Raw genomic sequence first — 10,601 nt, forward strand, 5'->3', positions numbered from 1 at the left:
TTCCATCCATGCAGATTCCTTCTAGAGCAGTGATGTTTTTGGGGCTGTTGACGGGCAACACAGAAAACTTCACACTTGAATCTCCTTTACTTCTCTCTCCAACCACCTTCCTCCAACCCTCCTTTCACACTCCTCCAAATATTTTCATGGGGTTGAGGATCTGGAGACTGGCTTAGGCCACTCCAGGACCTTAAAGATAGCTTCTTACCGAAGCCACTCCCTTCGTTGGCCCGGGCGGTCGTGTTTTGGGAACATTGTCATGTAGAAGACCCAGCCACGTTCCACTTCAATGCCCTTGCTGATGGAAGGAGTTCACTCAACAATCTCACGATACATGGGCTCCATTCATTCTGTCCTTTACACGGATTCAGTCGTCCTGTCCCTTTGCAGAAAAACAGCCCAAAGCATCATGTTTCCACCCCCATGCTGCATAGTAGGTATGGTGTTCTTTGGATGCAACTCACATTCTTTGTCCTCCAAACACGACGAGTTGAGTTTTGTACAAAAGTTATATTTGGTTTCATCTGACCTAGACATTCTCCCAATCTTCTTCTGGATCATCCAAACATGCCTCTCTAGCAAACTTCACGACGGGCCTGACATGTACTGGCTTAAGCAGGGGGACAGCGTCTGGCACTGCAGGATTTGAGTCCCTGGCGGCGTAGTGTGTTACTGGGATAGGCTTTGTTACTTTGGTCCCAGCGCTTCTGCAGGTCTTTCACATAGGTCCCCCCGCGTTGGTTACTGGATTTTTGCTCACTGTTCTGTGATTATTTTGACCCCACGGTGAGATCTTGGTGGACCCCAGACTCGAGGAGATTATCAGTGGTCTTGTATGTCTTCCATTTCCTAATAATTGCTCCACAGTTGATTTCTTCAAACCAAGCTGCTTACCTATTGCAGATTCAGTTCTCCCAGCCTGGTGCAGGTCTCAACTTCTGTTTCTGGTGTCCTTTGACAGCTCTTTGGTCTTGGCCATAGTGGAGTTTGGAGTGTACTGTTTGGTTGTGGACAGGTGTCTTTTATACTGAACACAAGTTTCAAACAGGTGCCATTAATACAGTAACGAGTGGAGGACAGAGGAGGCCTCTTAAAGAAGCAGTTACAGGTCTGTGAGAGCCAGAAATCTTGCTTGTTTGTAGGTGACCAAATACATATTTTCCACCATAATTTGCAAATAAATTCATCAAAAATCCTACAATGTGATTTTCTGGATTTTCTTTTCTCATTTTGTCTGTCATAGTTGAAGTGTACCTATGATGAAAATTACAGGCCTCTCTCATCCTTTTAAGTGGGAGAACTTGCACAATTGGTGGCTGACTAAATACTTTTTTGCCCCACTGTATATATCCAATAACGTTCCAACCGGAGCATTCCTTCATGTCTGTAGAATTTATGGAACGCAAGGTGATATCATGAGGAAAGCGCGTGAACAAGAACTGGCAATCTGCCAGACCAATGACTGAAACACCTCCCATCCGGCCCCACATCACACTAGAGGCTCCATTCAGCGTTCTACAGACTTGACATCTAGTGGAAGGCGTAGGAAGTGCAAACAGATCCATATACAGTATTACAGGGAATTGAATAGGCGATGACTTTAACATCGACCAGTCTCAGAATTCTCACTTCCTGTTTGGATTTTGTCTCAGGTTTTTGCCTGCCATATGAGTTCTGTTATAATCACAGACATCATTCAAACAGTTTTAGAAACATCAGAGTGTTTTCTATCCAATAGTAATAATAATATGCATATAATAGCATCTGGGACAGAGTAGGAGGCAGTTCACTATGGGCACGCAATTCATCCAAAAGTGAAAATACTGCCCCCTATATCAAAGAAGTTAAACACTAATATTTGTGACGATAATTTCAATAAAATGACTTGCAATATCCTTAATCAAATGATTGATCATACTAGCCTATCAGCAGCCATCAGCATTCAATTATGAGAGTATTTTGTCTGTGCTGGACAGATACCTTGATTTAAGACACTCTTATTTATATGTACTGTAGCCTATAGTGGTCAATACTCTAAGTCCAGTCCATGTTTTCATTTTACTGATAACTGATGCACTCATCATTTCACTCTATATTTATTCATGTACTAGTTAGGTACAGGGCTAGTGAACAACAGTGGAAGATTCTCAATTGTGCAAATGTCGGTTCTATCCTCGACTCCTTCATCCTTTACCGTGACCCAGAAACCGATAAGTGGTTGGAATGGTCAAGGAGTCAATGTACCTATGTATCCCCACAATGCTTTCAGGAAAGTTCAACAAACGATATCAGACGCCCAATCTCCATTTGTATGATCATAAGATAATACATGAAGAGGGATGTAACAATGTGTATTGGACTTTTACCAATAGCAGAGCAGCAGTGTTTGTCTAAAAGGTTGTACTTTTGTTATTTACAGACTGATATGGGACTAGACCAGTCATCGTCAGGATTGTGAGGCCTCCTCTCTGAAAGTTAAAATGAGTTATCCAGAGCAGTAGACTGAGGGTGGTGCCATCCATAAAAAAATATATAAGGATGGGTCACCAAACTAGGCCCGAACCCCCAAAACAAAGCACATGTGGCAATTGAAAAGGTATAGTTTTATCTCAACCCAGTCTTGTGGTGCAAAGAAGGTTCAGGTTTAAACCCAGTTGGTCAAAGTCATATAATTGTTTGACATTTAGAAACACTCTTATAAAAAGGGTTTGAAAAGGGTTCTTTGTGGTGGGATAGCGTTCTACCAAAAACAGTTTTTGAAAGAAATGGTTCTACATAGAAGGTAAAACGGAATCTACATAGAACCCTTCTGAAACACCGTAGTGCCCACAAAGCTCATCAATAAGCTAAGGACCCTGGGACTAAACACCTCCCTCTGCAACTGGATCCAGAACTTCCTGACGGGCTGCCCTCAGGTGGTAAGGGTAGGTAAGCCGGAGGACCGAGCACGCCCACATTTCATTGTGGGCTGTGTGGAGTAGCGTTGAGAGCTTCAAGTTCTTGCTGTTCACATCACCAACAAATAACATGGTCCAAGCACACAAGACAGTCGTGAAGAGGGCACGACAAAACCTATTCCCCCTTAGGAGACTGAAAAGATTTTGCATGGGTCCTCAATCCTCAAAAGGTTCTACAGCTGCACCATCAGAGCATCTGGCTGGTTGCATCATGCCTGGCTATGGCAACTGCTCAGCCTCGACCGCAGCACTACAGAGGGTGGTACCTATGGCCCAGTACGTCACTGGGCCAGCTTCCTGCCATCCGGACCTCTATACCAGGCGGTGTCAGAGGAAGGCCAAAATTGTCAATGACCAGCCACCCTAGTCAGACTGTTCTCTCTGCTACAAGACGGCAAGCGGTACCGGAGCGCAAAGTCTAGGTCCAAGAGGCTTCTAAACAGCTTCTACCCGAAGCCATAAGACTCCTGAACATCAATCACAATGGCTACCCAGACTATTTGCATTGCCCCCCCCTCCCTTTACACTGCTGCTACTCTCTGTATATATCCATGCATAGTCACTTTAATAAACTCTACTACATGTAATATCACCTCAATTACCTCAACTAACGTGCCTCCGCACATTGATCTGTACCCGGTACCTCCTGTATATCAGTCTCGCTATTGTTATTTTACTGCTGCTCTGTAAACTACTTGGTACTTTTATTTCTTATCTTATTCATATTTTTTTAACTGCTTTTGGTTAGGGCTTGTAAGTAAACAATCACTGTAAGGTCTACACGTGTATTCGGGCATGTGACTATACATTTGATTTCACACATATTATCAGATACTATTAGCACTGTCTAAGCAGCTTCCAACCAGAATGGGCTTTAGTGAAGCAGATGAACCGTAGCATATAAACTTCAACATTATTTCAACTTCAACAGTATTTAACATGAGATGCTCTCTAAGCTTTACAGGAATATGGTCCCTCCTTTGTGACAGCAACTGTGAGCTTATTACAGTATTATAGACACTATGCCCTGGGATTTCCTATGCTCTTCTATGTAGAAGAACCACTTACCTTCTACAACTCAGTCTGTGTGTAGTAACATAACACAAAGGACATGATACATCTATGATGGGATGAAACAAGCTGGGCGCCAGGTAGCTGATTTACCCCCTAATTTTATTGAGTGGATAACTGAATATACTTATTACAGAAGATTATGCATTTGTTAGTACTGTTAATGCAAGTTCAAGCTACAAGCTTTATCATTGCTTGTTTTACAACATAAACATTTTGTTTTTAAATTAAAATATTGTTTCTTACTCTGTTTCCACTGTCAAGACTTTTGATGGAGAGCAACACTCAAGACTTTTGATGGAGAGCAACACCAAAGGCCAGTGTCAGTCGACAGTAAGTCATGTACAATCAATAATTAACTGACCCAAAAGTAGTGTTCGAAGACCTTTAGTGATAGCTTATAACTTGTGAAAAATGATGAACATACAATTAAACAATGGTTTGTTAAGATATCATTTGTTTCTCCTTAAATTCAGATATGCATTTGTGTTTGTGAATACAGTTCCAATTGTGTGTTTTTTCTCTCCTGTCATGTCTTCACCAGTGCTGCCCCCTCCTGGTGTCCTGGTTATTTCCAGATCCTGTTGCTGACATCAGACTCTGTGTCTCTGAACTGGGGTTCTCCTGAGGGGGTTGARGGACCACAACAGTTTAGAATTACCTGGGAATGTGACTGAGAAACAAGCTCATCAAGAATGAAAGATGTGTATCAGCTTGAAATAAGCAGTCTCCAACCTGGTGAAAAGTACCAGTTCAGTGTGGCCACAGAGGGAGAAGATGGCAGACAAAGCAGATGGGTCTCTGCATCTGTATTCATAGGTAAAGAGTTTGATTTTAGTCATGTTGTACTGACATACTTTGTGTTTTAAGAGAGATATTGTTATGGATCTTAAAATAAATCTTGATTTATGTTCCAGTGGTTCCACCCAGAGACTTAAAGGTAGACCATTTGAAAGATACCTCCTTCACTCTCCACTGGTCCGAGGCTGAAGGAATGGAGAAAGTCCCACAGCGCTTCCTCATATCCTACTGCAGCCCAGGAACAAATCCCTGCACAGAAAATACTAAGGAATGCCACAAAACTGTCTCAAACCTGCAACCTGGGACCGAGTACACCATCAGTGTCATCACTGTGCTGAACAATGGGGAACAGAGTGAACCTGTCTCTACAACCATCTGTACTAGTAAGAGATCTACCTTCTTATTGCTGTTCATCTGTGTTCATCTACCTCACCTTGTTACAGTTAATATCTTTACCAGTAACCAGAACAGACATTTTGTAACATTACAAGTTAACTTCTGTTGTGACTTCTGTTTTTTTTTAACTTATTTCTTCCCAAATCAAAAGCAATTACAGACATGTTTATCCCTGGACTTATTCCATTTTTCCTCCTGTAGTATATTTCTGGAGTTAAACTGTAACACTGATAATAATGTATTTTCCGTTAGTACTTCCTGCTCCAGACCAGCTGACTGTTGACTCAGTGGACACCACATCAGCTGCTGTTAGCTGGAACCAGCCACCAGGATTGGACCAAACCCAACATCATTACCAGATCTCCTACCACTGTCCAGGGACAGAACCACACATCACTACCACATCTTCACACAGCATCACTCTCTCTGACCTGCAATGTGGCTCTGAATACTTAGTCACTGTCTGTTCTGGGTTGGAAGATGGGGTGCAAAGCCAAATAGTGTCAATCACCTTGACCACAAGTAAGGACCAAATTCAGAAATAAAAAATGTCATGCAATTTCCAGTCAGATCACTCTGTTTTATATACTAACACCTTCCTTTTCTTGTTTACAATATATTTTAGCGGTCCCAGCACCAGGAGACTTGGCTTTAAAGAAGCTGAAATCTACCTCACTCTCTGTAAGATGGACCAAGACTCTCGAACCAGATCAAAACCCTCAGCAGTTCCTCATATCTTACTGCAGCCCAGGAACAGAAACTCAGGCAGCATACACTGGCGACTGTCACAAGACACTCTCTGACCTACGACCTGGGACCCAGTACACCATCAGTGTCTCTACTGTGCTGAACAATGGGGAACAGAGTGAACCTGTCTCTACAACCATCTGCACTACCAAGGCCTGCACTTGCCGACTTGTCGTAAAATTGTTTCAAAAACTAATATCGGAACCTAGTACCAATTCTCACATATCATAGACAGCAAGCTACTCAATTTACTACTGGGGGTGGAAGTGGAACAATCTGAACTAGGTGAAATGTTCCACTTCAAGCCCCTCCTTGTTTAGTCTAAATAATCAGTGTATTCATTGAAAGTGTAGGCCTCCTTGTTTAGTCTAAAGAATCAGTGTATTCATTTTAGTGTAGGCCTCCTTGTTTAGTCTAAAGAATCAGTGAGTATTAATTGAAAGTGTATGTCACGTTCCTGACCTGTTTTCTGTTTATTTTGTATGTGTTAATCGGTCAGGGCGTGAGTTTGGGTGGGCAGTCTATGTTATGTGTTTCTATGTTGGTTAATGGCTGACCTGATATGGTTCTCAATTAGAGGCAGGTGGTTTACGTTCCCTCTGATTGAGAGCCATATTAAGGTAGGTGGTTTCACATTGTTTGTGGTGGGTGGTTGTCTCCTGTGTCTGTTTCTATGTTGCGCCACACGGGACTGTTTCGGTTTGTTTGTCCGTTCGTTCGTTTTGTGTAGTCATTTTTCCTGTTCGTGCGTTCTTCGTTACATGTAAGTTCTTACGTCCAGGTCTGTCTACATCGTTTTGTTATTTTGTTTAGAATCAAGTATAGTTTGTTTTTTGTCTTGTTTAAATAAATATTATGTCTAACTACCACGCTGCATATTGGTCATCTGATCCCTCTCTCCTCTCCTCGTCTGAGGAGGAGGAGGACGACGTAGACTGTCGTTACAGTGTAGGCCTCCTTGTTTAGTCTAAATAATCAGTGAGTATTAAACTAAAAGTGTAGGCCTCCTTGTTTAGTCTAAATAATCAGTGAGTATTAACTAAAAGTGTAGGCCTCCTTGTTTAGTCTAAATAATCAGTGAGTATTAACTAAAAGTGTAGGCCTCCTTGTTTAGTCTAAATAATCATTAAGTATTAACTAAAAGTGTAGGCCTCCTTGTTTAGTCTAAAGAATCAGTGAGTATTAATTGAAAGTGTAGGCCTCTGTGTTTCTTAAATGTTTCCCCTGATTCATTAAGACATCATTCATTTGCTTGAAGTGTATAGTCTATAGACCATAAATGTTAATCGTTAGAGTCCAGAAGCCGTGTGAAACTAAAAATGCAGCTAATTGTATTGACTTATAGAGAAAGAGAACCTCTGCAAAATTGACTAATCTTAAGAAATGTTTCAGTAAAATAGTTTTCCCTCAACAAAATGAAAGTCTAGTAACATGGGTGATGCCGTCCATTCTTCCTCTCAAGTTGTGGAAGGAAATGTATTTTATTCAAAACACTTAGTCAATGTGCCACATAAGATCAAGGTTAGACTAGTGTCAAAGGTAACAACATTGTCCTTGTAATCCATCAGAACTCCATGATGAGGTCCGGATTGTTCTGGTGGGGAAGACTGGAGTTGAAAAGAGTGCAGCAGGAAACACCATCCTGGGGAGAAATGCTTTTAAGTCTAGATTATCTCTCTCCTATGTGACAGACTGTATAAAGGTCAAAGGTGAGGTGAATGGGCAATTGGTCACTGTTATCAAGACTCCAGGTGTGTTTGACACCAACTGTACCAAAGGGGAGGCAACGAGAAAGATATCGAAGTGCATATTTCTGTCTGCTCCTCGTCCCCATGTGTTGCTGATTGTGATCCAGCTGGGTAGATTCACACCTGAGCAGAAGGAGATACTGAAGATCATTCAGACAACCTTTGGAGATGGGCTGCAAACTAAACAATGGTCCTATTTACCCATGGAGATCGTCTCAGGGGAACGTCAATTAAAGAATATCTGGACTATTATCCAGATCTTCAACATTTCATAAAACAATGCCATGAGAGATATCATGTCTTCAACAACAGAGATCAGAATCTCTCTCAGGTCATTAAGCTGCTTGAGAAGATAAACAAGATGGTGAAAAGAAATGGAGGAAGACACTACACCAATGAAATGTTACAAGAAGCTGACAGAAAAATTGAAGAAAATAAACAGGATCCTGAGAGAGAAAAAAGAGAAAAGACGCAGAGAGATGGAAGAACTGAAGGAAAAGTTTGAAGGAGAGCATCTAATGGAAGAAGAAAAACATGAAAGAGAAGCTACAGAGCAAGCTGAAACATATGCATCRTCTTYGAGCTGGATKGGTGCTATAACTGAAGCAGTTTCTGGACCAGTTGTTGGAACAGCTGCTCGGGCAGTTGTTGGACCAAAGGTCGAGTCGGTGTGGGGGAAGTATTGGAGCTAGAGTAGTAGATAGATGCAGGACTCAATAAAAAAGTCCATAGTTAACAGCGCTGTACATTGTACAAATTGACTGACTTTATTATTTGATATATTAATATATCAGTCAATGTTCTGACCTTGGTTAGTGTCTCTGCCTTGCCTGTTCCTGTTTAATACTGTAGAACAAGCCACTACACCAATGAGATGTTTCAAGAGGCTGAACGTGGGAAGGAGTAAAACAAGAGGGATCCTGACTTCATTATTTGATATCTAGTCTACATTAATATATCAGTCAATGCTTAGTGTCTCTGCCCAGCCTGTTCCAGTGCTGTAGAACAAGCCACTACACCAATGAGATGCTTCAAGAGGCTGCGAGGGGGAAGTAGTAAAACAAGATGAATGCTATGAATCTGTAACATTACTGTCAGTCATTGTTCAGACTGGATGGTTGGTTGATTTCATAAAAAGATCTCAGCATTCATTTATCATATTTTTTAAATAATTGTTTATAAGAATATCAATTATTGAATATATTTTGTTAAAATTATGGTGATTTGTTGCCATATCAATTAAAATAAGTATGAGAGTGAAATAGAGTGAAGCAAAGGGACAGATGAAAGAGATGAGGAGGAGAATGAGCAGGTTGAGAGTAAATACGTTCTGTATTTTAATCTCCGTGACCACTCTCTTTATATCATAGACACATAATATAATGAATATTGGGTTTCTGTACCTCTTTGAAAGAAGGCATCCCTGAGCTACTTCACTCCTTCACTCCTATCATGTCTGACATTTTAGTCTGACCCATCAGCTCCACAAAATCAAATCAAATGTATTTATATAGCCCTTCTTACATCAGCTGATATATCAAAGTGCTGTACAGAAACCCAGCCTAAAACCCCAAACAGCAAGCAATGTAGGTGTAGAAGCACAAAGTCCTCTGTTGCCACCTGGAGGAACAAAGGAGTGATTACATCTGTCACAAGGATGACAAAAAGCTGATCAATACTGTATAATGTTTTCTGGTCTCTGTTTGAGGTCAACATTTATCATTTAAAGAAAAAAATAATTGTTGACAAAGTTAATTTTAATGTATTTCCTCTTCGGTAAATAAATAATAAAATAAATGAAACTACTTGAATTAACATTTATTGTAATTCTAGTGATATATCAACATCACTATTATATAAATCAGACCATTACTCTGCTCTTAGTCTCTGATCAATAATTTGAAAATAATTTATCAATATTTGTTAAGGATGCAATCCGGGATCTTAAACATTCTTGAAAATGCAAGTGTCTTACATGCTTCAAAAGATTAGAATCTTGGTAATAAACTACGTTTTCCGATTTAAAATAGCTATTACAGAGAACAAATGCCATGCTTTTGTTTGAGAACAGCGATAAACAACAACAAACATTTTCCGCCATGATGGGTTTGACAAATTCACATCTGAAGGTAAAATGATGACTTACATTCTGATATCTTGCTCTTATTTCTCTTCCCGAGGGTCCCAGTGATCAAAAAAAGTGCAGTTTTCTTTGATAAAATCCATTTTTGTAGCCTAAAACGAAACATTTTGGAAACCGTTTGCCTCGCGACTTCCATCTCTATCAACTTTTTACGGCGCATTCGATGTAATTACATACAGTAAACAATCGTTTATCTAGTCATGGTTGGTTTCATTGCAATCCTATGGATGTTTGCAACACAGCCAGACGTAACTGTTTTTTTTGCGGGAACTATTGACCGAAGTGAGCTGATTTGAGGACAACAAGCAATGACATCTTTGCGCACCAGTAATACTGGCGAAACTTCGTTGATTGACTGTATTTCTGCCCAATGACCACAGATCTTCTTGAAATCTAGCTGGATAGATAGCCAATGAGTTGAGGTAAATGCCAGTATGTGNGACTGAAAAGATTTGGCATGGGTCCTCAGATCCTCAAAAGGTTCTACAGCTGCACCATCGAGAGCATCCTGGCTGGTTGCATCACTGCCTGGTATGGCAACTGCTCAGCCTCCGACCGCAAGGCACTACAGAGGGTGGTACATATGGCCCAGTACGTCACTGGGGCCAAGCTTCCTGCCATCCAGGACCTCTATACCAGGCGGTGTCAGAGGAAGGCCCTAAAAATTGTCAATGACTCCAGCCACCCTAGTCAGACTGTTCTCTCTGCTACAAGACGGCAAGCGGTACCGGAGCGCAA

The 10,601-nt window shown here is 41.0% G+C and overlaps 1 protein-coding gene across 1 annotated transcript; it reads left to right on the plus strand.

Annotated features, from left to right (window-relative positions):
* Nucleotides 1-4,494: 4,494 nt before the first annotated feature.
* LOC139023673 (receptor-type tyrosine-protein phosphatase H-like) lies at nt 4,495-6,323 on the plus strand. The gene is made up of 4 exons (XM_070437238.1): nt 4,495-4,847; nt 4,946-5,212; nt 5,478-5,747; nt 5,851-6,323. Exons 1-4 carry the CDS (start codon nt 4,724-4,726, stop codon nt 6,201-6,203), a joined length of 1,014 nt encoding a protein of 337 aa, XP_070293339.1. The 5' UTR covers nt 4,495-4,723; the 3' UTR covers nt 6,204-6,323.
* The last annotated feature ends 4,278 nt before the right edge of the window (nt 6,324-10,601 follow it).

This window comes from Salvelinus sp. IW2-2015, linkage group LG34, assembly GCF_002910315.2.
Source record: "Salvelinus sp. IW2-2015 linkage group LG34, ASM291031v2, whole genome shotgun sequence".
NCBI lineage: Eukaryota > Metazoa > Chordata > Actinopteri > Salmoniformes > Salmonidae > Salvelinus > Salvelinus sp. IW2-2015.

Excerpts from the sequence above, each read along its gene's own strand:
- LOC139023673 (XM_070437238.1), top strand. The coding sequence starts at position 4,724 with ATGAAAGATGTGTATCAGCTTGAAATAAGCAGTCTCCAACCTGGTGAA. Across the intron at positions 4,848-4,945 it reads CTCTGCATCTGTATTCATAG|TGGTTCCACCCAGAGACTTA; the intron begins GTAAAGAGTTTG and ends TTTATGTTCCAG. Across the intron at positions 5,748-5,850 it reads GTCAATCACCTTGACCACAA|CGGTCCCAGCACCAGGAGAC; the intron begins GTAAGGACCAAA and ends AATATATTTTAG.